This window comes from Rhea pennata, chromosome 12 (assembly GCF_028389875.1).
Source record: "Rhea pennata isolate bPtePen1 chromosome 12, bPtePen1.pri, whole genome shotgun sequence".
Taxonomy (NCBI): domain Eukaryota; kingdom Metazoa; phylum Chordata; class Aves; order Rheiformes; family Rheidae; genus Rhea; species Rhea pennata.
Window position 1 is genome coordinate 20900484 of NC_084674.1, and position 26217 is coordinate 20926700.

A 26217-nucleotide genomic window follows, 5' to 3' on the forward strand; every position below is an offset into this window, starting at 1 on the left:
GCTGTGACACTTCCCACTGCAGGGTCAGGATCGCTCTGCTCTCTGACTATCCTGTTTGAAGCCAGTATTCCTTGAAGTCAAGCCCCTCAGCCTCTGCCCCCTCCTGTTCTCTGCCCAGTGCTAGGGCCCTGTTCAAAAAACACCCGCTGGCATGGATACAGAGGGATGCTAGAACGGTCTGTGCTGTGCAGCCTGCACTCAGGGTGACATTATGGTATTGCCTAGCAGTTGTCCCCTTGGACAAGGCCAGAGCAATAGCTGTCTCTCTTGGACAGAGAAGTGAGGAAGAAGTGACTGGTCGAAGGTGTGCATGCAAATAGCCAGCAGTAGGTGGAGTCAAGTGCACAGTTTCCCAGCTCACATACATATAACCTCAGAGAGCCCAAAGGATTTGGCTGCTCAGCCCTTAGCAGAGAGCAGGTCCAGCAGCTTGGCTCACTGAGGCTCAGTGAAGTGGGCAGGCAGGCGCCATGGGGTGAGCACTCCTTGACTCCCTGACTCTGGTGTGATTTGTAAAGAACATGGAGCACCACACACCAGCCAGCTGCTGTCTCTCTACAGTTCAATGTTCTTCGCTCTTAAAGAGTGAAGCTGAGTGCTGAGAAGCTGCGTGGGCAGCCAAACAGACCCTCACCCCAGGAAAGGGGTGCTGCAAAAGGCTGGGGATACTGAAAGCCCATGGAAGGGAAATTGTTGCAAAGTGTCCAAGTCAGTTATAGCAACCTGACTGCAAAGCCTTGGCAGCCTTGCAGCACCTCAGACAGGCCTCTCTCAACCAGGCCCAGCTTCCTCTCCAGACCCACCTTTCCACTCCACCCAGTCCAGTTACCTCAGTAACATCATTTTTGTTGAGGTTCCTCAGGCTGGCAAGAGCAGCATCCAGGGCCGGAAGTGCTTCAGCCAGGTCTTTCTGAGCATCATCTGCAATGGCTTGGGCTGTCTGAGCTTTTGCTTTGGCTCTCATCTCCTCAGCCTGCACAGCATTTCGTGTCTCTTCAGCCACAGCTGCATCCTCCTGCAACACCACAGATAGCCTCAGAAGCATGGCTGGAGCCAGAAGACCTATTTGGCCTGCTTCAGCATTTCCACGTAAGGATCACAGTTAGTTTTTCTGGCAGGTCATGCGCTAGAGTGGCAGACACATGCGAGAGCTTAGCCATTCCTGGGAATCCCCTTCTTGCATCGTACTGGTAGGAGACTTTCTGGCTTGTAGAGGTGATCCATAATCTCCGGTTTTGGCTGTCCTGGAATGGTGTTAGCTTTGCAGCAATTAGCTGCTCTACTTATCTTCCTGAGTAACAGAGGGAGTGGATATGACAGCAAATACATAGGGAGATGGAGGAGTAATAAAATTTGAGGGTTTTGTTCTTAGAGCTGTCACTTCTGCCTACCCACAAGTTCTTTGGCTGCTACCACCCCCCAGTTCAAAGTAGTACTAGGAGGTGTAAGGGAATGTGGAATAGAACCAAGTCTTTTCTGTGAGTAGATCAGGTCACCTCCAGTAAGCTATGTGGGAAGATGAGAGATTATAAACTTTCCTCTCTTTGCAGAGCTGTGTGACGCTACTGCTTCTGCTCTCTGTCTCAATCTGGCCATCCTATGGTGGGAGACAGGCAGTGAGGAAAGGGGGAAGATGGTGAGAGCCAGCACAGGGGACAGTTCTCTCTTCTGCACTTGAGTTAGTGACTATGTGACAGTGAGCCTTGGGCTGGCAGCAGCAGGTTGCAACTGGACCGGCTGTCTGGGGCTGGGGAATGTTGGGACTATGCCTTTCAGCAAGAGCAATCTGCTCTTAGAGCTGAGCAGTATGTGTTAATGCTGCTGCTAGCTTGTGCCCCCAAGGAATTAAATCAGCAAAAAACTTTTTGTAGAGAAAAGGACAAATATGGTAGCTTAGTTCTCTGACCCATGAGGCTGTGGGTTAGCATGGGGCAGAGGAGCAGTCTTCTCTGCCAGCAACTGTCTGGTATGTTGAAACCAGACCCCACAAACATCTGAGCAGGGTCCCCAGCAGGTTCCCCAGGCAAATCTCACTTGCAGTGCTGTCAACCACAGACACCTGCTGTGCTAATCTGGGGTCGCTATACTGTCCCTCCAGCATCTGGCAGAAGTGCCACCATGCAACTCAGTGAGATGCCGTTTGGTGCTTGAGAGGTTTGTTCTTGACCACACAGTCCAACACTACTGTCCAGTCTGAGCATGTGGACTGGAAAAGTGCCTGGCTGTCCAGCAGTGGTACCTGCAGTTGTTCCATGGTTGCCAGTGTGTCCTTGGCTGCCTCCGCCAGGAGAGGGCGAGCAGACTCCAGCTCCTCCTGCATCCTCGCTACATCCTCTGCTGTCTGCAGGAGCTGGGGGAGCAGAGCAGAGTGAGCCAGAGCAGCAGCCATGGAAAGCCCCAGGGAAGGCCTATGCTGCCCTGCTGGGTGCTCCCTGCCACAGTCAGGTTGGTAATGCAGGTCCTGCCTTGGTGTTGATGCCATAAATAGGCTGGGTTTGAAAGCAGTTCTGTTGTGGTGTGCATGCAGATAGCAGTACCTAATGGTGCCTGCACATCATGACTGCAGCTGCTGCAGACACTTGTCCGCTGCACAAATAGCCATTAAAGCTCTTATTAAATCTTATGATCTCATGGTCCTTGTTAAAGCCAGTCAAAACTGTGTTGCAGCTTGGGATGGTCTTAATCCCCGGCTGACAGGCAGAGCCCAAGCACTGCTCTTATTTCCAAGACCTGTAAAAGCCTGGACCTGACTTCATGAGTGTCCAGTGCCCATTCAGGCACATGGAACTACCTCTACCCGGCACATGCAGATTTTGTGGTGTAGAGACATGCAAAATGTCTGTCATTCCACACTGTGTGCACCTCTTGTTCCCCTGGTGAGGGAAAGCAGAGGAGGAAAGATTGCAGCCTGGATTGCAAGCTGCTTCTCAGAGCAAACCCCTTTGCAAAAGGTCAGCGGTTGTCAAATGCATGAACTCTCAAAGGCAGCTTTCTTCTAGCATCAGCTCTGACACTGCCTGCTCCTACTCATCCTTGCCAGCTGCTGGTTGTAGGTTTTCCAAACCCAGATTTGTCGTCCAGGATATTTAAGTCTTTCAATCCAAACCAAGCCCCAGCTGCCTATGGAGAAATACCAACAATGTTCTCTAATCATGACTACCATGGGATCCATTAGCTAAAGGCTGTTGTTCCCAAACCATAGTCTGCAGGCACTTGCAGTTCATAAGACCACAGGGCTCAGTAAGCAGAACCATGTTGCTGTTATGGTGCTTTTGATTGTAAGGATAGTAAGGAGAATCCTGAGAGATGCTGAGGGACAGAGAGGTTTGTGATCCCCAAAGTGTAGCTATCATTGCTTTTAGAACTGTTACCATCTCAGACCTTTAGGGGGACTGTCCCCTGGAAGAGGACACAGTACTTGCTTGTTCTAACATTCGGGGCTTTTTTCCCATTACTAAGTTTTTGGTGGGACATTTCACTGCATCTCTGTGTGGCTGTAAATACATGCCTCAAAGGAGATAAGCTCTCTTAGTGGTCAGGTACCAACCTTGTCCAGGCCGCTTTTCATCCTATTCTTGGCTGTCTTCAGTTCCTGTTTTTTCTTTCCAATCAGGGAACTGAAGATGCTGAGGAACTCTAGGTAGCTTTTAGGAGTGACATAATTGTGTCTGGCCAGCTCTGCCAGGTACATCTGGCACTTCTTGGCCACACTCTGATGGATTTCTATGCACATCTGAATCTACAAGGAGAAAGGAAAGATAAACAATCTTATTCAGCACAGTACAGGTGTTATGCAAGCTTACATGGTGCCCAAAGAATGGGGAGCAGGCTTACAAGGAACCGAAGTATACAATTGCAGTAGAGCTTGCACATGCATAGGCTTCAAGCAAGAAGGCAAGCCATATAGCCGCACTGGAAGGCTCCAAGGACAGAGGATGAAAAATGGATGTGGCCATTTCAAGGCATACGAAAGCTACTCGGCTCCAGATTTGAATGAACTTGTCATGAAACATTTCCTTTACAAGGTAGGACCTTTTCTGCAGGTGCCCTGCATCACTGTCTATATGTATCTGTGGTTTGCATGTTAAATGTGGTACCTACCATCCCATCAACACTTTCTGTACTGGCTCCAAGATCTGGGATCTCATGCAAGAAGGAGGAGGCAACACATTGCAGGGCTTCAGCAGGCCACTCATTAAACCAGTCAATGGTACAGCAGTTTACTAGAGAGGGGAACTGTCTCAAGCGTGCACGGAAGACTTCTCCAATAGGGCTATGTGACAAGGAATGCCGAAAAGAGATGTTACAACATGCTACTGATGCAATGATAAAAATATCTTTTCTTCCCTAGAACCATCTTGAACTCTTACAGAGTAAGAAGGAAGGGAGCAGAGAAAAAGAAAGGTGCAAAACAGGGAATGAGAGTATAGGCAGTACTTCACAGTCCCAAGGTACAGGTCACAGTTTATCATCCCCTAGACGTCCTGAGTATATTCTGGAGGTATTGAACTGGGGGGGTGAGGAGGTGATATTTTCTGGGTGCCTTCCTAGAGATAATGCTCAAGAGGTAAGAAACAAATGTGACTGGAAGCCTATTTCAAGAGGACAATCAATTACAAGACCAAAATCACAGCCCTGATTCAATCACCTACACCCATGCTGTAATGCCCCGTATCTTCAGCCAGTCCCTCCTGCAAGCACCACAGCTAGCTGCTCATGGACTATGAGCTGCATTCACAAGTAGCGATGGCACAACTGAGCCTCAAATTCGAGCAAGACATTTCATGTAACAAAGAGCTTAATGGTGTGTGAGGGAGGAGGAAGCCTGTATTTAATCTAGATCACATAATCAGGTTAAACTTTTCAACTTCATCTTAAAATCAGCAAGGGGAAAAAGAATGTAACCCTTCCTAGGGGAAGGCAGTACACAAACCTTACTTCTCCTCCAAAGTCAGGAGTTCAGAAGTACAGATCCTAAGAGTGACGCAAGGGATAACAAACATTGACATCAGGAGGCCAGCTCCACAAGATGTACCTCATGCACAGAACCATGTGGATGTTACTGCGAACCCGTCCTGTGTATGCAGCCATCAGGTTGGCCTTGGTGGATTGTTGTCCTAGATCTCGAATAACGGGTTTCATGGCTGTCATGATTTGTTCTTGGTCTTCAGGGTTGTAGATGTTGGGAATATCACCAGAGTTGAGCATGCTGTTGATATCCTCAAGGAAGGACTCGCTTTTAATCTATATGGATGACAGGAAAGAAGCCCAGTTTCCTGAATCATAAGAGAGTCAGGACTCCAGATGCCCTATAAATCACTTTTAGAAAAATATAGCCCTCAGCCTCTGTCATAAGATACCTTCTGTGTGATTACTGGGCTCCAGAGACACATACAGTGACTGTCCATGGCCACTATTTGCAGTTGAACAGCTATGCTCTGTTATTTTGGAGCAGGGGGTGAAGCAGGGATGGTGGGTTTGGGAACAAACCTTCCTTTTGTTCCTCCACTGCCTCCCTATAGATAGACTGAGATGCAGGCCTTGCTCCCTGCCTTGAAATACTCTGTGGCCAGACTCTAGAATGCTCTGCTGTTCCTCTGGCACAACAAATTTCTTTTGTTATTAGGGTAAAGCTCATAAATCTGGGAGATAGTAACTTTATGGAGGTATTATGGCCTGTGGTATGAGCTCCCTCCACAGCTACACTCACCTCTGCACGTTAGAAATGCACAGCACCCATCCAGTCAATCAAACATACCCTCCCTTCTCTTCCCCCCTCCCTCCCCTAATATATATGGTTTTCACTGCAGGAAAAAGGATAAGTGAACGAGTAGTGTCTGACAGACATTAACCTCACTGCTTAAGGTACTGCCAGAAGGGACTTGGTTCCTATGATAATGAAGAGAGTATAACAGCCTATAGGGAACATAATTGAACTCCAGAATGTGGTCTAATTATTAGCAAGCTACAGTTTACAGTAAGAAGTCAACACTCTCCAGTGGGAACAGCAGGCATAAGGCCCTAAACCTACAGGTATCTTTGAAAGGAAAGGGAATGAACTTGGGCCTTTTTTCAGTGTCAGCAGTCAGCATAGTGCTTAGCTTTAGGCAGCTGGTTTTAAAAAGCTTTGATCCCACTGTATCTGTAGGTGGAGCCCACGCTGCAAAAGAGGATTCCTGGAGCTCCAAAATCAGCCCATTTACACACAGCTTTACAGCCCCTCTAGCAAGAAATGTACCACCTTTTGTTTCCCTGGGGGTTGTTACAAGAGGATGAGGGTGGGCCACCTGAGAAATAAAGGTTGTGTCTGCTTCATATCAAGCACCTCAAACCTCTTTAGCAGTTTTATTGAGCTTAGAAATGTGGGTTCTGACTACTCTCCAACTGTCCACCATGCTAATACACCTGTACCTGTGTGTCTGCAAACAGGAATGTCATTGGTAGGCTTTGAAGGCCTGCCTTCATCATGATCTTCTTCACATCATCTCGCCACTCTGTTGTGCCATAATTTTTGGACAGTTCAATCTGGAAACACTCATACTCAGCCCTAAAAGAAAGAGAACTCTGGAGTTACATGCCATGCCAAACATCTTACAACAATTGCAAGTATGTGTCGGGGACACAGTGGGAGAGGACTCAAGGAAGCTGTTTTCCTACAGTGAGTATACAGATGTCCTTGTGCATGTTCAGTCACCAAACTAAAAGTGTGCTTTATTCAGAGCTAACTGAAAGGAAGGCTGGGCTGCAAGAGAACAAGGGTGGTAAAACCCATCGCTCTACATGAGAACTAGAAGCTCCAGCTCATGTAGAGCAGTCCAAAGCACAGATATGCAAGCTAGCCAGAAACCACGAGGAGCTACCTACTGTAGTTATATGGCTTTTGGGGCCCAAGCACACATCCTTAAACAGCACTTCACAGTGCAGAGGAAGCAACTGTCTGCAAATCCTTTCGTGATACTGTGCTTCAGTGCTGATATGCCCAGGAACTCTGGTTGTATTTTTCAGGAACTATTTCCTATATTTGGAACCTGAAGAACTCACTTGCCCTAGCCTATTCCCCTGGCTCTTCAGCCTCTTGGGACCCCTTGGCTCCCAAGACTCAAGCAGGAAGCTTGCCAAGCTGTCCGTGTCACTTAATCATTTGTCACTGGAAACTCCTGTCATCATCTTCCTGCTGCTCAGCTCCCAGGAAGGAGCCTAGGTCTCTCCCACTGCTATGCTGAGGGTCAGTGAGTTGACTCAGATTGTACTGCATTTGCTCATTTACTGCATACCTGCAGCAGCAATGCAAGCTAACAGCAAGCAAGAAGGTCCCATTTTTCTAATATAGATGGGCATGTTAACCAACCCTTAGCTCCTGAGTGTTAAATCTGAAGAGTCAACCAGAAAAATGAGTAAACAATGCCAGGAAAGGCAGGAAGAGTGATTCCCCTGGTAGCAACCCTGATAGAGCTGCTCCATGTTGTGTGTGTAGGAGCACCTTACTTACATGTGAGATGCTAGCCTGGTGAGAGACTGTCTCCCACTCCCCCCAACACCCAGCAGAAGGGCGTTTCCTAGGGCTTGCCGCAGGATCCGGCTGATTCGGCAGATGTGCTGCATTGCATCCATGAAGAGCACCAGCTTCATCCCTGTGGTATTGATTTGATTGTACTCTTCCAGGTAATCCTCAATCACAACCTTCAGCTGTGGGCAAGAACCAATTGATACCACCAGATAAAAGCAATTGTGAGGGAGGAGCTAGCACCTAGAGGGATATGAGCATGGCCAGGCCTTGCCTCGCCTCCTCTCTGGGAGAGGAGAGTATGGCTTTCAGTTATTCCCTAGAAGCTGCTTGTGGGGACATAATATTTCTGTTTGCTCTATGTTCCTCCAGGAATAACCATTGGGCTGTCCTGGACTGTGCTGTTTGGCTCGTGGTGACAGCTGCTGAATGGGGACCTAAACTAACGCAGGCAAGTGACCAACAGTTGTTGTTCCCAATGGCTCTGTTTTACTGGAAAATCAGCAAGGTATAGTTCAAAATAAAATAACCTGCAGGTGCCTGATTGGTGCTGTGCCAGGGCCTCCCTCTAAGTGAGGTTCCTGTGGAATAGCTGACTGCTGCCTGTTGCATCCTGTGGTCAGGATACTGGCTGGAAATGGCAGGTGCTGGAAGGGAACCCCTATGGCTGCAGATGAGCAAAGGGGAAGTGTACTCCTCTCTTGGGCCAACCATTGTGCACAGAACAGTGGCACGAGAAGTGTCTTCGGCCGCTTATAGGGCTTTCTTGGCACTGTCCCCAGTCTAGTGCAAGAAATGAAGCATCAGAATATATAGGATCTAGTCCTAACTCCTCAGGAACCCCACTGTGAACCTGGATGAGCAGCATAGGCTAGAATACATAAAGTATTGAAGTCCTGTGGGCATCAGCAGGCTGTGCAGCCCCTCTCTAAGTCTTACTGTTTCAGCTGTGCTCACCTTGGTGGGGTCAGGCCTACCTACCTCGTGAAAGAGACTGGGAAGCTCATTTAACTACCAGTCCTTGTCACATAGCTATCACAAAAGGAAAGATGACAGCGCTATCATCTGTTTCTGATAATGAGTGCAAAACACATGGCTGACTGTCTTTGCTTAATTAGCACTACCGAAGTACTCACCATATCTTCCCCGACAGGAAATCTGGCAGTAACATTAATTACTTGCAAAGGTCAATTGCAAAGGCTCTAGTGGCAAATGTAGTATAACTGGGGGGTAATGTGCCATTTCTTTCTAGCAGATTTCATTTTTCAGTCCCGAGTATGGCTCACTCAAGAGATTTGGCACAGCAGGCTGCCCCATAATGGCAATGCAGAGACAGCTTGTTCTGCCTCAACTTCCCACCTGCTCCATATGCTGCCCCTGCCCATACTTGGGGTGGGATCTCAGAAGAGGGCCCTGTCAGGGCATATTATTCTGGATACCTTCAGTTCTAGCAGCCCCACAGTTAACTGTTTTCTTTGCAGAAGACTTGTAAGATGTGAACATAAATCACAAAAAGGTGGTGATTCCCAGAGTCTTACCTTTTCTTGGCTGTCGATAGCTTCATAGAGTTTGGTATCGGCACCTTGTACCATGAAGTCACCAAACAGAACTGGCTGGGAGGGGATGACCTCCTCAAAAGTGGTGCTGAACTCCTCCATCATTTGCTTCATCAGGCTGTCAAACCAGGTCCAGTCCTCCTCACTGACCAGGCGATCGCAGAAAACCCGACAGCTCTCATGGTACCACAGTCTCAGCAGGTGCTGTTTGTCCTGGTAGGAAATCCCAGCAGAACACCCCCATGGGAGAAGCAGAGAAGTGTTAAGAGCCTCTCTAGCAGGAGGGCTGTTTTCTGCCCAGCATGTGGCCAGCTCCTCCTGCTGGAACACAGCTGGAGGGGAGAAAGAACTGGGTGGAGGAAGTTGTATTCCCTTCCCTTCATAAAAGCAAATCTTGTCAAAACAGCTGCTTTGCAGAGAGCTCATTACCGCTTCATTAATATCTTCTCTATTTGTTCATATGCCAGGCTTTTTTTTAATAATTTACTTCTCATATTGTTTGTCCTTATCGCTCCCTCACTATGATTTAATTTGTATGGTTTTCACAAGTTCTTGGATTTTAGGAAAGATCCTTTTAGTCAGGTATAGCACAGCCAGGTCCTCAAGTACTTTCCCAAGTTTTCCTGGTTGACTTACCGGGGTGGTAAGTCAACACCCTGCAGCTAGACTGAGAACCTCAGGAGAGCAGAGTGGGTAGTAGCCCCCTACTAGTCTAATCTGGTAAAAGGGCAATAACTCTGCCCTGTGTGGTCCCCTAGCCAGTCCTCTACGGCTGCATACAGCCCTGTTAGAATGAATGCCAGGGCTACTTAGCACTGACTCCCTGTGCCGACCCACCCAACAGTTTGTTGTAATGGTTCTAGGACAGAGAACCAAAAGGGAGGTCACAACACTTACTGAACAGTATCTAAGTGCAGCTATCTAAGAAATTGTTGAAGCAGCCAGTCCAGTCAATGAGCACGGACTGCAGCATTTCCAGTTTTCCCCTGGAGGAATGACTGATGAGAGGACTGACCTCAATCTTGCTGGGCTCAGCCATGAGCATGCCCTGGAACACTTTGGAGAGGTCTCTTAGGTTGAAGGTGTAATGTGACTTCGCTGGTGTAGGTAGCAGCTTGGATGTGATAGTTGAGTACACGCAGATAGTAGCATCAACCAAGGGCTCATTCAAGTCCTTTACTGCAAGTGCTCCTGCTGCAGAGACAGAGGAAGGTGGAGAGGATGCCAAGGTGGCATCTCTGGGACATGAAGGTCCTAGCAGCACGGACAGGTGGCAGTGAGTGACAGAGGTGTTGTTAGGACTTGGCCAGGAACATTCTTTTATGTTTCTTACAGAGAGTCTGTGTGGGGTTCTGGTCAAGTTGCTGCTCATCATAGCTGCGGAGTTTGCCAACACCAGGCAGGATGCTGACCCCGATTGGGATGAATCTAAGAGGGATCAGATCTGGGGAGGGAAGGACGACTTGCAACGTTTCTATAGTGTTAAACTCTACGCATGCCAGGGAGAGGAAACATGGCCAGAGAAGGAATCAGTGGCTACTTAAGAACTCTGGATGGGTTTTCTTCTCCTACCTTTAACTCCCTCAGTGGAGTCTCATCTACTTCTTGGCTAGGGGGTGTGAGCATCCTCTCAGCTAAACACCCTGGCGATTCATTGAGCTTAACAAACACAAAGTCCCTGAGGAATGATTTCTCCTGTGATGGTGAGCGGCAGGATTCAAACAAAACTGCCAGTTTTAGAACACAAAATACTTCTTTAAATCTCAATCAATTTCATTACAAATACCATTAGGGAAGTAGAGTCCTATAGAGTCCACTTTTTTTTAGTTCTTTCCCAAACTCTTTGATTTACTCTTAAATTGCAGCTAGACATTTCAGTGTGCCCCTGAGCTTATAATCAGGTACTGACACTTCTTAGCATTGCAAAGAACCCCCGTATGAGCACTTGGAAAGCTCTGTTCTGCCTTCCTCGTACCCCACTTCTCACTCCTTCCTGCTGGCAGATTTGCAGAGGAGGGCACGTTTGCAAAGGTGATCCTAAATTCCCACCCTGTCAAATGTAAGAAGACTCATTTCACTCCAAATGAGCCCTTTTTTTCTGGGTGGCTGTAGCACCATGCTCAGATCCTCCCTGCTCAGCTGTCCACGGGCTGCAGCAGATGGAGAGTAACAGAAGGCTCTGTTTCTGCAGAAGGCTCTGTCATCTGGACAAGTGTCTGCTTACTGAAAGCACAGGTAAACCGTACTGTTCTGTCCCCACCAGTCTTGTTCTGTTCACAGTCTATCTTATGCATCTTTCTGCTCTTACTTACGCACTGGATCTCTGTAACTTCTTTCTCCTAGGAGCCCAGCTAGAAAACCAAGATAGAAAAACCTAAGTTATTGCTATACTTGCAGAGGTGAAGGACATCTATACCATTTACCACAAACAAAATCCTCTTCGTACAGCCTAGCCAATGGGATACCTTATGAAACTGAGAGCGCCAAATTTTGTGAGGATTGAAACTGGCACATCTCCATTTACTTTGCTGAAGTTTGCTGACTTGCATGAGCAGAGTTTCATCCTGAGACTAAACAGTAGATGGGCTCTTTTTGCTAAGACTCAAACAGTTCCTCAAAAGCACTTTCAAGCAGCTTGCAATTAATGCAAGCTCCAGTTTTCAACACTTTGATTAGATTGTCAGATTATTTCCTCTCCTTTCTGCCTCTATTATCACTGGGTTAACTTGCAACGTGAGGAGGAGGCAGCATTTGTCTGTAGAACTTACCCATCCAGCTGCCAAGGATAGTGGAGAAAATAGCCTTCTTGCTGCTATCCTCCATCTCCGTGAAAGAGAGGTAGTTGAAATGGCGGGTAAGACGTGGAGTGACAGGATTCCTTCCACCACCAGGAGGTCCCATGGCACAGACAAAATTAATATCTACTAGCTTCTTAAAAGTACCTGAGGAGAGTAAAATCAGGAATGAAGGCTGAGCTGAAGCTAAAAATGCTTTAAGGATCTCCTCAGTGGGTGTTTATATCTATCAACAGGCCAACTTTTGCTGAGATTACTGGACAAGGGATCTCAGTCATACCTATCTGCTTCCGGTCGTACCAGCCCTGGTGATCCATCCACTGCCGCAGTAGCTCAATGGGTGGCTGAGCGCCATATGTCTCTAATGCAGGCATGTTCAAGTCATCAATAAAAAATATGAAGTATCGCCCAAGTGGAGGCCCAAACACACCTTTTCGCCTGTAAGGACCGAAGCCATGTGGGAACACAGGACAACTCCCATTGTAAAGGTACTCCTAACTCAATCCAAAAGTGTGGGGTTTTTTGGTTTTTACTTGTTTGTTTTTTTCCTTCCCCCCACCCCTCTCTTCCAAAGGCTTTCTGGAGCAGTAGTTTTGGTAGTTTCAGATATTCTTACACTCCTTCTAGACTCCTTTATTATAGAAACCTTTGCATGGAAAACATCCAGTGCAATATTTGAAGCACTAGCATCTTTCAAATCCTGTGAGCCAAATTTCTCCTACTTCTGCACAATGTCAGTAAACTGCATCCATACAAACAGAAGCAAGACTTGAGCCCATGAGTCTGTTGGATACTTCAAACCAGTGGCTGACCAGGAAGGATAAAGGAAAGCTAGTAAACAAAGGGAGGCTGGGGAAGGTAGTAGCCAAGTCTTTTCCCTTCATGAGTTTCCATAAATATCCCGCACTAGGGTTTGCAAACATCAGTGCTGTGAAATGTGGTATTCCAGGAATAATTAGGATTGGAACAATTTTCTTTCCACAGACTAATCCTCCTCCCTTTCTGGCCACTGTATCAAATTATTTCTGGCTCTCCCAGTCCCAGCTCAGGTTTGGTGTTTGCCCTATTTCTGTTATCCACAGTTGTATTTGTGCGGGGCTCCTTCAGGTCTTGGGATGAGAATAAATGGTGAAGTTGACAGCAGAAATACTGAGCTCAGGGGTACTGCCTTTGCAAAAGCAAAAAGGAAACTTGCCTCTTATCCAATTTGTTATCAATGAGATCCTGAGTTTGGTTGGCAGAGGTGCGAGCAGAAAACATCAGGAAGTGGGTGATGTATTTGAGAGGCAAGTTCTTCAAAAGTTTGTCTGAAATAGTGAGAGTCTTTCCTGTGCCAGTGGGACCAATACAGAGAACCTGTAAGTACAATCAGCAGTGCAGTATAACTACAGGCAGGTGGTGTATGTTTTCCAGCTCTCTGATACTTGCTGGCAGCAATGCAGGTTCCTGCCCATGTGAATTTTCAAAGGTTAGGAGAAGGCAGAAGGCTCCCTTCTTCAGTAAGGATCCCTGCTTGAGGTAGCAGATCTCTCTTAGCATGGCAGTAATTTAACCACAGAAGTATGAGAGGGAACTTCAGGAAGCAGGTAAAGAGGAGTGGTGATGAGCCATCATACTGGTGGGGAGGGGATTTAGCAATTGCTGCTCTTTGAGCTGGTGAGAGTTGGTATTCCTCTGGGGCATGAGCCTGGTGCCTGAGGGACTAAATGGCACCTGTCGTTTAAACACAGCAGACTCATGAAAGTGGGGAAGAATCTAAAGAAATTGGGTATCTGTCTGGTTCTGATCACACTGGGAGAGGAAATTGTGCTCCTGTCAAGCAGTTGAATCTAAAAGTAAAAAAGCAAGGCTGAGTGCATACTGGCTTACGGTTGGTGAGCAACAGCTCTAGCAGATGGGCCATCCGGACTGTATTCATTGTAGGGATAATAATGTCACAGAAGTTGGTATCAGGAACTAGGGTGAACTGTGTAGTAGAGTCCAGCCACTTCTCCCACTGCACCTGAAAGGTACAGGTGTATTTAGAGGGGACAGCTGCATTTGCCTACTGTGGGAATTAAAAAAAAAAAAAAAAAAAAAAAAAAGCCTTTTCTGCTGCGTTTTCCCCTGTCAGAGCTCCTTGTGTAGAAGCTCAGATTCTGACTAGGAATTCAGATTCCCAGTCCCTCCATCTAGTCTTGCCATCTGTGCCTTTCTGCATGGCAACTTTGTAAGTTCCTCACTTATATTCATAGGAGGGAGATTGGCTAAGAGTGAGAGATTGTTGTCCCAGAAGTAACATACTTTCTCTTCCTTCTGAAAACTTAGTTCAAAATGGTGACAGAGCATTTGTGATATTTGTAAGAAGTGGAATTATGCATTCACCTGACCTAGCCTGTAAGAGCCCCCACCGCAGAGGACCAAAGAGGGCTTAGGTGGGATCTCCATGTTTGGTGCCATATTTGCTATTGCATTCAGAGGCACACGGAGGTTTTGTGCTTGTGCAGGACATGGATGACTGACGGCTAGAATCAAGTCAAAGGCTAACCCTCTAGGGGCCACTACAAAAGTAAGATAGAGGATTTATCAGAAATATGCTAGAAAATGCTGTTTATTAAAAAAATCCAGCCTCAACCACCCCATATGGCCTCCCCATAGAGAGTGCTGGGACATTTCAGCATCTGTTAAGCATGTGAGACGCATGCAGGACTCCCTATTTAAATTGCTCTGATTTCAGAAAGGGGAAGCATTTTCCTCTTTTTTGCTTTCAGCCCATGGGCTGTTGAGTGAGTCAGATGGGCCTTGTTTGCCCTACTGCTCTGGTATCTACTGTGAAAAAGATGGCAGATTTATATATTTTGCTCCTCCCCCAGACTCTGCTACACACAGCTCTTGTGCTGCTGTGCACTGCTTTCTAGCACAGACAGATCTCTCCATCATAGCTTCTCCCTGACCTCCTCAGCAGCCACACTGCTGATGCCTTCTCACTTTCCTTAGCACTGGCAGAGACATTCAAGCCTGTACCCAGCAATTGGTTCAGATCTGAAAGTTCTGCTTCACAACCCTGAGGGCAAGAAACTGTCTTCTTCCTTTACTAAAAGGCTCAGTTTCATTTTAAACACAGGAACATATGGTTCCTTTGGCCTTTCTTATTTGCTCTTGATGAGAAGATCTTGCCACATCCTGCAAGACCTTGGTGCTTCCTGCCCCTGCCTTAAATTTCCCAGCTTGGGGTTGACAAGTGAAGTATTTTACCTGTCTAATGATCTCTTCATCCAGATCATCTTCAGCACTGCTGAGCCCAGCATCATTCAGTTTATAGTCATACACCAGTCCTCCTTCTGGGAAAAGTAATTGTATCTGTGGGAATAAAGCTGTGGTGAACATAGCTGCCACACTGCTCAACTTGCATGAGGATCTGGGCTGCTGCAGGGAAGACTGCTTTAGTAATGGGATGCTGCTCAGTCCAGGTGGCTCATGCATCTCTCCCAGAGGTTCTAGCTCAGGTTGTCCTTTGAAGGTTGAAGATCATTGTATACCAGATCCCAAGAGGAAGCCTTATGTAGATCTTCTAGGCATTCTGACTCCCACTACTCATTAGAAGTTTCTCTATAATGAGAAAGTCTCTGCTTTTTCTTTACTCACCCTTTCCTTTGCCATCTTCTCCCTCAGCCACGAGCTGAAGGCCACACGACTTTGGGAATCTCCTGTAGCACCCACACTCCAGATCAAGGCAAACATAAACCAGGGTTCAATTAGCTCCCCGATACGTGCTGTCTTCTCCTGGGGAATACTCCTAATTCCCTGAGGAGCCAAGAACAGCAGGAGTAAAGTTCTAAATCATGGTTAAGGTGCATAAAATACAGGCTCTTCTTTAAGGTGGTTGTTCTTCTATCCAACTCATATATAGAGGCCAATTTTTCAGGTTTTTTCATTATAGTCTGTGGATTAAAACTTGCTCTATTTCACTGGTGTACTTGAGAACCTCCCTGGGATGAGAGTAGAATTTAGTCTCTGGATTTTAATTCTAAAACTGTCCAGCCTCCTTCAATGCTAATTTTCAAAGCACTTGCAGTCTGAGTTGTATTGCTGCTTAGCTCTGATCTCTGCTTTCCACTCATTCCCCAGTTCCTTCTGATGTAAGTAAATGTGAACTTTCATTCAGCCTGGTAGGCCTGGATCTTACCTATTTGTTCTTTAAAATGGACCAAAGCATAATTATTGGTTGTGTATTGTTACATTCTAGCTGTCCTTCTGCACCTGACTGTGCATGGCCCTCAGGTTTACTTGCACTTTGCAGGATGCTTTATTACCTTCTGCCGTGTAGATGAGCTGCAGTATGATGTTTCTGCATGAACACCTCGTTCCCCAGTGACTTATCCTCTGCACAAAAAATTAGTGCCCACAGGAGTGAGAGGCACCACGTACACAGGAACAGCAAAATCCTACCTCGATGGGAATGAAAGGCTGAAACAAACACTCCAAGAGCATAAGGAGACTCCTTGTGAGGTTACTATCTGTTGAAGCAATTATCTCCTTCACAGATTTTCGGACAAAGCTGATAGCCTCCTGTAAGGAGAGGTAGGAATAACTCAGGGTCACTGTCTAATACATTAGAGTTTGTTTATCCCCTAGAGTCCTGGTTTCTTCTCTTTTCCCTGTAGGTTATTTTAGAAAGAGTATAGTTGAGAATGCTATCATTTCCTGCTGTGTCCCAAGAACTACTGTTTTGACTGGACAGAGGTAAGTCAGACCTCTTGGCTGAGTCTTAACTATTTGAGAGCTTTGGGCCCACCTTTTGGCTCTGTACAAGTGACACATTTTGCACCATCAATGCTGTTAAATGGTTTGCTCCTCTCAGAGCTATCCTTCTCAGCTCTGCATTATTCATTAAAATCATGGATCAAGAGCAGAGTGGAAGTAGCAAGACTTGTTCTTACAAATTTATCCCTGAAGTAACTCCACTGTAAGAAATGGAGTTGTTCCAGGGGTGATTTTGACCAGAAGTTAATTTAAAAATAAAAGAAAAGCCTATAATGACCAGTACAACCAAGTCACATCTGTAGATATCAGCAAATAATATCCATTAAACCCAGGAAATTCACAGTGTAGTTTGTGTTCAGGCAGTCTGAAGCGCCCCTATAACACCATTTAAATCCATACCTTGAGATATATGGGCCAATTGACAGCTGAGCTGATGAGCTCCAAGCCACAGTAGGGCAGGAGCAGCACGGTAGCTTACCTCGAGGAATCTCCTGAAGAGAGAAGCCAACTGCTCTGAGAAGGGCTGTATGATGCCTGGGATTTTCCTCAGCCAACACTCAGTGAAGGGCTGCAGCCCCAAGATGCTGGGTTCCAGGTAAACCATGCCACAGCGGGAGACTGTGGCAGGGGAGGCAACTGCTAAGTCCTGGACTTCAAACATCATAGTCATGCTCTGGAAATTCCAAAAGGGGAAAATTAAGGATATTTCAGCACAATTTTTGTTGTGTTTGTGCACCACAGCAGAGGTCTGGCCAGCACAGGACTACTACTGAAAAACCAATTCCTATACAAGTTCATCGCCTACCTCAAGTGGAAAAGTGTGGAGTGTCAAGCGGAAAAGTATAAAGGTAAGTCTGCTCTGGCAGTGGGGAGAAAGAAAACAGAGACAACAGGCAGCAACAGAGAAGACGGATGAGATACCTCTGTAAGCTTGATGATTTCTCCTGAGCTGAGACACAGCTTCTTATTGTCATCCAGCACTGTGTTCATGTTCTCAATCCACTCAGCATCGACGGGCCCATCAAACATGTACCACTTCTTGCTGGTGTCTGTGGCCACAGCTCCCCGCCGGATGAGTGAGGAAAGGATCCCATCTGTCCTGAAAGGTGGGAGGGAGACGGGGCTTGGCCCATTCTCCATCTTTTGCTGAAATCAGTGGCAGAATTCCTACATAAGGCAATGGAGCCAGAACCTTGCCCTGGTTCATGTGCCCAAGTATACCCGTGCCTCACCTGTTAAATAGCTGCATGAAGGTCTGTCCCATTATTTCTTTTACGGTATGTCTCTATCTAAATGGCACCGTGAGACATTCTCTTTGGCCCTTAGGCTGCGGACTTCATGCCACTTAACTTTAAGATGTCAAATTTCCCTTTAACCCTCCTCAGTGAGGAGAGACAACGTCCTGCCAGCATCCAGTTTAGGTGATAGGGAGGTTGCCTGCTCTCTGGAGGTATCTCTTTTTCTCTAAGTATAAAGGGAGACTCAGGACACGTACTCTAATTAGGTGCCTCAGCTGGGTGGCTGTATGTCAGGGGGTAAATCCAGGCTAAAGAGCCTGAGTCTACCCTCCTTATAGAGTCTACCCCCCTTATAACCAAGTCCCCTATCCTCAGCTGCCTTGAAATGCTGTGAACACAGGTAGTGCTGGAGCTGGTGAAAATGAGAGCAGATACACAGGGAGTGATGGCTGTTGACAGTGAAAATTTAATCTGGACATAGAAACCTGGAGTGCAACTTCAGTTCAGACCCTAAACTCCACTCTCATCATTAAATAATTATCATTTATATAGTCCTACTGATGCCCAGGGTATTGTTACTGAGATCAAGGAAAAACAGTTTGTCCTAAAGCTCAACTGATTAAAACAGACGGATGGATTTATGTCTATAAACGCATTTTTATGCGGCTGCTGTACTTTTTGTCACATGGATGTGCCTGCACATGCCCTTGGGTAGAGTCGCATTGTAAATAAGTTGTCAAGCTTAACTGCAGTATCATACAAAATGTTGTTCAGTAAAGATGCACTAGAACTCAGGTAGGTCTGGATAGCTCTGGGACTCAACATTAGAAATGTTTACTTGCTTGCACTTTTTCCAGAGGTAGCTGGTTTCAGTTTTACTTATTTTCCCTGGTTTTATGGATCATGTCCCTTAGCTTTGCCCCTAAGCAAGTGATGGATGACAGGGCCAAATGGAGACTCACACTGGTTCTAACACCTTAGCATCTGGATGAATCACAAAACCAGCCTCAGGTTGTGTGCAGAAACCCAAGCAGTGTGGGGACCTGGCTGCCAAGAGGGCAAATGAGCCACTGGCTCTTGCTTTCAAACCATGAAGACAAGCAGGATTCCTGGTGATGGAAAGGAAATACCAACGTCCCTTCATGTCTGAAAGCTCTTTCTCATCATTCAAGGCCATCAGTGTGTTTAGTCAGCACAATCCAAAAGTACAACATAGATCTCACTTTTCTTCAGAAACAAGACAAATGTTTTTAAGCTGCTGTATCTTAGAGCAGGGGCATCTGCTCCAAAGCAATTTAAATATTTCTTTTTGTGATTACCACCATAGTAACTGTCTGTGAATGCGCTGAGAGCTGAGCTGAGCACACTACAAAAGATGTCAGTTTAAATTGCAGTGACTGGCTATTGCAACCTGGTGAGCCATAAGGACTTGATCACTTCTGATTTTATGCCACTACTCTACAGAGTTCTCAGTCTTCAAGAGAAGGCTCCCAAGACCAGAAGAGAAGAGTTTCCAGAAGGAAGGAAGGAAAGCAGGTTTTGTACTTTACCACTCATGTGTTAGCAAGTCAAACTCTCCATAAAGCTGGCCCATTGTGATGGATTTGGGGTTCAGTACGAAGTAGTTGACTGCTTCATAATTTCCACCGCTGGCTGCAGGCTGACCTTTCAGTGAAGTCATTGCATCCGCCAGGACTCTGTAACTCTGCAAAATCAGGAGAGCAAGAGAACTAAATGCTGTGGCTCCAAAATGACACAGGTGTGTGCTCTCACAGCAACTGCATTCAAAGGACAATGAGGAAGGAGACACAGTGAAGGACTGCACCATAATAAAAGAATGCCTGGTTGTATTTACAGAAATAGAAGAAGATTCTAGAAGCAGGGGGAAGAAACTAGATCTACCATGCAAGAGGCCTGAGGCATCCAGAGACGTCACATGACACTGGGGGAAGATGTTCAAGCTTGAAATCTGCCTCAGCCTTAGAAGTTTACAGCAGTGCTAATAAGCCTCAGTCTAATCTCCCAGCTCCAAAGGGCAAGCTACGAATATACTTCCTCATGGCTATAAATAAATATTTAAAGGCAGTAAAAAAACATCGTGGTTGCTGGCTTCTATCAGAGAGAATCTGGAAATGCTAGAGCATAAGTATCTTCTGTGAAGCTTAACCCTCTGTATTACTAATCAGGCGATGGTTTGCCGAAGCCAGCACTGTGTCTCAAGCATACCTTTGTCTTCCCGGAGCCCGTTGGGCCTACTAACATGAGACCGTGACGAACCACAGTGGTTTCATACAGCTGGATGCATTTAGTCACAAAACCTGTAGAGGGAGATGATGGCAAGTGGGTCTAGGAGCCTCTGTCCTTTTCCTTGGGCAGAGCGCTGGACTGAGGGAGCACAGAGAGCCTTGCACAGAGCTTTTTCTCTCACCATCAACATCCTTCAGATTCTGTTTGATGCAGGATTTGCGAATCGCTTCTTCCAGGATGCCATAATCGACAGGCTCTTCTCTGATTTTGGGAAATAAATCTGAGACGATACCATTGAAGAGCTTGAGGTCATCCTGCAGGAATTTAGGTACGTTTGCATCCCTGATAGCCCGCAGACAGATCAGCTCCTGCAAGAGTTAAGAACTCATAACTGCAAAGATTCTACCTCCCTTAAGTGGCTACAGACAAGGTCACATAAGTTTATGGCAGTGTGAAGTATAAGCACATGCACCTCATTCATGGTAGGATTCTCCCTTTTGAGATTGCCAGCTGCTGAGATGACAGTCTTCACTGCTCTCATCCCAAAGTCATAGTGGTCCTGGAACGGGCGTAGAGGAACAATTTCATTAGACACAGGATAATCTCCTAAAAAGAGAGATCTATGCATTTGATCAGCAGGTAGAAAAAGAAAAGCATTATGCCTTCAGAACAACCATTCCTTCATCACAATCTGTTTACAGGATCCTTCAAACAACTAGTCCTCAGCTGTGGAGAAAGCAGGTGAGAAAAATAAGAATACCTGGATGATGAAAAATCCTAAACGGAGGGAGAGGTAGGCAGGACTGCTTGGCTCAGTTGTCCTACTACTGTAATTCTATCTAGGACTATTAGGTGAATGCAAGCCCAGGCACAGGAAGGGAAATCAGAATTAAGCAGGAGGGAGGTAGATGAAGAATAGTTACTGACCTTTTTTTAATAGGTGATCATGATACCAAGGCATCAAGAGAACTATTTAGGTGTTCTGTGCCTGGACTCAGGAAACTTCCCATTTAAAAAAAAAAAGTATTCATGGATTTCAAGGCACCTACCTGGGTGCTGAGCTGCTCTGATGATAATTTGAATGTTGTGGTGATCTTTTTTGCGAGGACCTTGGCTTCATTAAACCCAAAGGAGTACAGTGAGATCTCAGCAATCATGGAATAGTCTGGCACCATCATAGCCACGGGACGGAAGAGAGCCTGAAACGTACAGTTCCAATACAAAATGAAGACACTCACTTTCCAGAAAGCTGAAAACATTGAGCATCTGTGCCAGACTGTGTGGTGGATATGGCAGGAATGTGCCTGCCAGTGTAGTATCCCTGCAGACTGAAATCTGAGGAACAGCATGGGCCTATGGATGTGATTCAAACCTCAAAATGATCCTAGAAACCTTCTAAAAGCATCATCTCCTAATCCTTGTCATGGACACGCTGGTGGTCTAGCACCTGTATCACTCCTCTCTGCCCGCGCAGTTTGCCCTACTTACCTTCAGGTTATCAGGTAATTCAGTGCGCCCAGCATACCCTGGGTTCATTGTGATGAAGACTGCACAGGATGGGATCAGTGGTATCTCCGTGCCTTCAAACATGAAGCGATCCACCTAGAAAATGAAAAATATGATTATCTCCAAAAGACAAAGCCAGACATCAGAATTAAAAAGTGCTAGCCTGATCTTCTGCAGGAAGGACAATGGATTTCAGTAGTAAAATTAGCAAGTGTGGATGAAGCTGCCCATTATTGTAGTGATGCAATTTGGTTCTACAGAAGGAATTCAGCATTACCAGCAGTATTTTTCCCTCTTTAAGAAAACAGGCTCATAAAAGATTTACTGATAGGATACAAAATTGTTTGGCTCTCAGACAGACTTCTATCCCTCTAACTGTAAACAGACAGACATCTTACCATTTATTTTGCAGGAGAGTTGAGATCTGATTTAATTTGTGGCAGACAAGGCAAAAGACAAACCTAAATCCTTTTTAAGGCTGTGTAGGTGGTAATTTCAGATGGGGGATAAAGAATGCAGAGGAATTCATGGACAGCAGATTTCTAATTCCAAGATAAAGCCAAGGAGCTTCAGGTCTTAAACCTTCTGAGTCTCCAGAGGAGTAGAGCAGAGGCTGACTGCTGGCTGACAGCTAAGTCTCCCAAGCAAAGCTAACAAATCACCTTACACTGCAACTTTGTGTGCATGAGCAAGCATTTTTGTCTACATATTGGGTTTTGTGAATACAAAGAAGCTTGGATAAAGTATTTAGACAAACCTGGTGCTGAGTAAGTCAGTGAAGAACACTGGATACCTTGTGTCAGAGCTCAAGATTGTACCAGCTCAGTGGATCAGCATCAGTGAGTTCTCCTATAGGAAAGGCTGCAGAGCACAAGGTCTGCTGGCACTGCTGCTTGAGCTGGGACTTACCTTAGCCTTTGAGAGCATGGGCAACTGGGGCAGCATGGAATAAGGTGAGGTTCTCAAAACCACCCAGAATGCTGAGCATGTAACAGCCTGATAGGAGATTGCCACAGCTAGGGCATTACCCATGCCCATCCAAGCTCAAGGGTGCCTGTCTGAGCTGTACCTGAACCTGTGATCCTCAATGAAGATGTATGCAAAGACAAGGAGTTGCCTAACTCAAGTGGAAATTTTTCTCTGCCTTTGCATCCGCATGTGTTACTCACCCTCTGCTGCTGAGCCTTCTGAATTGTTGTGATCTGCTGAGCCACCACAGACAGCACCTCAATGTCAATGCGGTTGAACTCATCAAAGCAAGCCCATGCCCCCGCACTGGGTAAAGAAAAGAAGGAAAAATGAGGAGAGTTAGGAACATCAAACTCAAAGTCACAAGTTCAGCCGGATCTAGATATTACATATCCACATCCTGGGGTGGAAGCACAGAGACAAGAAGTGAACTAAAAGGCCCCTAACATCCCATGACAGGTAAGAATACAGCCACCATGTACTGGCATGGTGCAAGGGGTTGTTGCCCCTCTTCCCAACTGTATGTTCCAGGTCATGTGATAAGCAAAGAGATGCACACCATGACCATGGCTACATCTGACCCTAGAGCCTGACACAAATTCTGCATATTACAGATGAAGACTTGAACGGAGTGTCATGCTGCATTCCTATTTTGTACATGAACTGTAACTGCAGTAGATATAATTTAGACTTCTCTCAAGTCCATTTTTCCAAAGCTTGGAAAGCAAACAAATATATGAGGAAGGTGATCTTCCCACAAGGCATGGTTTAAGAATCAAATGAAATTACTTATAAAGAAAACACCTGAGAAAACAGTATCAGCGTTTGCTGGAATAACTAATTCAGATTCACCAGCATGCAATGGACTAATTGGACCAGCTCTGATTGATATGTGGAGAAGAGGGAAGCTTCCCTGAGAGGATTGCTCAGGGCTTAAAGCAGTCTCTCTTGGCTACTCAGTTTTGGATACATTCAGCTTTCTCTCTTTCACTCTCTTTCTTAAGATTAAGCAGCTTCTAGACTGAATCTCAGTCCAATGTTTGAGATATTAAAGCAAGGACCAGAGCTGAAAACATTTGCAGACATGTCTAATAGTGGATGAGTGCAAAGCACTTCTGTTTTGCTTTAAATGAACAGGACCTTTTTTTATTTGTAGCTTTGCTCATTCTGGAAAACAGCAACCACCTTTATATGGCCTTGCTTGTTCTTCTGGGCTGCTATGAAAAATACCCACTGATTCCCAATGGCAAGCATGCCCATATTCTACCTACTCCTTGATAATGACATTCAGCATTTCATCGTACCTGGCTAGTCCCTTGAAGAATTTTCCCATTGCCATAAAGTCAAGCTGGTCGGAGCAGTTGAACACTACAGTTTGGACAGCCATTGCTTTCCCCAGATCTTTTGTTGTCTCTGTTTTGCCTGTTCCTGCTGGCCCTGCAGGTGCTCCTCCAAATTTCAGGTGCAGAGCTCCTGTAAGGGTCAAGTAACACCTAAAACAAAGAAGACAAGATAAGAAACATTTATGCTACTGCTTTCAGTAAAAGAGCCGTGATTTATGCAGCTGGAGACAACATGACAGGTAGGAATCCACCCTGTATTACTCCAGAAACTTGCATACCTACACAGGACTCTGTAAGAGAGTTAGCTATGTGGCCTTGATTAGCATTCATGGGAGCCTGCATGGATAAATCCTTCTGCCACTGGCTACATATTCACTCTCCAGAAGGACTGTCAAAAGGTCATCACTATTATTGCTGCTGCATATTTCAGAGTATTAGATGTTCATATTGGTTTCTAGAAGCGTTCCTTAGCTATCAGATGGGCATTTTATACAAGTCAGAACACTACATTAAGAATCAGGAAAGTGAAAGCAATCAGATGGAGCACTGATCACTAGGAATGTTGTAGAACCTATGCCAGAGTGTTTCTTTGCCCATATTTCAGGTACAAAAACTGTACAGTTTCTATTTACACACTTTAAGGAGAAAGACTGGCATGGTCACACCCTAGGTTTAATCCCTAACAAGAGGCTTTTTCATCCAGGAGAAAAAAAAAAAAAGAGATACAGTGTTTACTATTCATAAAACAACCTCGTTACCTGTCAGTGAGGGGTGTGATAACCAGACGGCCACTGTTCCCCAGATATTCATAGCCATAGATAAATTCAGCATTGACAGCTCTGATGTACAGGTCCCCCCTTGTCCAGTAGTATCTAATGTTAAGTGAACACAACATTAGAAAGATAAACACTGGCTAATGGACAATACAGTAGCTCACAATACTGCAGCCTGTTGAGAATAACTCACACATTTGGAGACCTACATGTCTCCAAATCCATCCATAGTATTTGACACTTCAGAGAGGAAAGGCTAATGTAGAATAATGAGGTAGTCAGGAGTTCTCAAAGGACCTGAAATTTGGTGTTATACCACGTATTGTAAGCTTTATTGGGCAGGACTATGCTCTTTCATATTGAGGTATTTAAAATACCATGGCAGGGCTTAATCTGTATTTAACAAGCCAAAGCAGAGGCCACTAAGATGGAATCTGGCTCAGATACCTTAGAACTAGTATTCTTAGGAGATTTTAACCATGTTTCTCATCAGGGTGTTTGTTACAGGAGACTTGGGAATACTGCGTACAGACTAGGCAAATGCTTGTTTCCATGTGGCACAGGTACAACTGACTGATAAGGAGAATGAAGACTGGCCAGCTGAGGTTCAACAGCTGTTCTCTCTACCTGAGCTGGGAGATCCACTCGAAATCATTCACGCCTGTCACATTCTCCTCAATCAGCTTTGCTACAACATCCTTGGCGTGGACCTCAATCACAATGAGAGCTGATAACACTGCTCGCTGCATCTTAGACAGTTTTCCACGGACCAGGGCAACCAGACCACCCAGCTGAGTGAGGGAAAAAAGAACATACTCTGGAGCAAGCCATATCTCCAAAATGCAGGCTGTGTTAATGCAATGCAATCCACCTTAAGGTATGTATACAAAGTCCAGATCACAGCATCATTACTTCTCCAGGTAACTCTGGAGAAGTTATCTTTCATTTTCTTCCTGGCTTCAGATAATATTATTATAATGTACAGGGCTGATAATATAATGGTTATGATGACATACACTAATAATTAAGATGATGAAGACTTATTATTTGGATTTGTTTTGCTGTGCAATAGAGGATCATGTCTCCGGGAGAACAATACCATACTCTGGCATGCTTGGACTGACTAGGGTTTTGGGAACAAATTTCAGATAACAGGTCTGTGCTGGTTTGGGTTAAGAAGACAAGGGCACAATCACTGGAAGCCCTGATGGCATACTCATTATTGTTCATCTTACAGTATTGTGCTGCCTGTGTTTTTAAGTGATCTCAGATTTGATGACTGAAAACAAGTCTCAGTGTGGCAAAATCTTATCCTTTCATTCACTTTCTTACCTGAGTACTCAGCTGTGGGAAAAGCCTGCTGGCCAAATCTCCAGCTTCCAGAGCTTCAGACACCTCCTTTGTCCAGAAAATCTGACAGCCAGCAATGGTCACCTGACCAGGCCATTGTAAAACCCATGTAGTACGTGGCGTCTTTTTAAAAAACAAAAAACAAAAACACTAGATCTCCTTGTTTTGAGATGCATCATTAACACATATCCAA

The 26217-nt window shown here is 45.6% G+C and overlaps 1 protein-coding gene across 1 annotated transcript in view; it reads right to left on the reverse strand.

The window, feature by feature from the left end:
• The window catches only part of DNAH1 (dynein axonemal heavy chain 1), an 80947-nt gene that overhangs the window by 21217 nt on the left and 33513 nt on the right, over positions 1-26217 (reverse strand). Inside the window, exons 26-55 of the mRNA XM_062585135.1 lie at positions 26007-26147; positions 25302-25465; positions 24660-24773; positions 23863-24051; positions 22759-22864; positions 21572-21685; positions 21133-21282; positions 20556-20642; positions 20265-20451; positions 20063-20154; positions 19387-19541; positions 17520-17697; positions 17077-17271; positions 16284-16403; positions 15480-15638; positions 15090-15194; positions 13717-13857; positions 13051-13211; positions 12136-12293; positions 11829-12002; positions 11373-11411; positions 10076-10254; positions 9043-9273; positions 7490-7686; positions 6412-6547; positions 5036-5244; positions 4102-4273; positions 3548-3739; positions 2240-2350; positions 830-1015 (exon numbers count right to left, since the gene is read on the reverse strand). Coding sequence (XP_062441119.1) covers positions 830-1015; positions 2240-2350; positions 3548-3739; positions 4102-4273; positions 5036-5244; positions 6412-6547; positions 7490-7686; positions 9043-9273; positions 10076-10254; positions 11373-11411; positions 11829-12002; positions 12136-12293; positions 13051-13211; positions 13717-13857; positions 15090-15194; positions 15480-15638; positions 16284-16403; positions 17077-17271; positions 17520-17697; positions 19387-19541; positions 20063-20154; positions 20265-20451; positions 20556-20642; positions 21133-21282; positions 21572-21685; positions 22759-22864; positions 23863-24051; positions 24660-24773; positions 25302-25465; positions 26007-26147 — 4542 coding nt within the window. The remainder of the gene's footprint in view (positions 1-829; positions 1016-2239; positions 2351-3547; positions 3740-4101; positions 4274-5035; positions 5245-6411; positions 6548-7489; positions 7687-9042; positions 9274-10075; positions 10255-11372; positions 11412-11828; positions 12003-12135; positions 12294-13050; positions 13212-13716; positions 13858-15089; positions 15195-15479; positions 15639-16283; positions 16404-17076; positions 17272-17519; positions 17698-19386; positions 19542-20062; positions 20155-20264; positions 20452-20555; positions 20643-21132; positions 21283-21571; positions 21686-22758; positions 22865-23862; positions 24052-24659; positions 24774-25301; positions 25466-26006; positions 26148-26217) is intronic.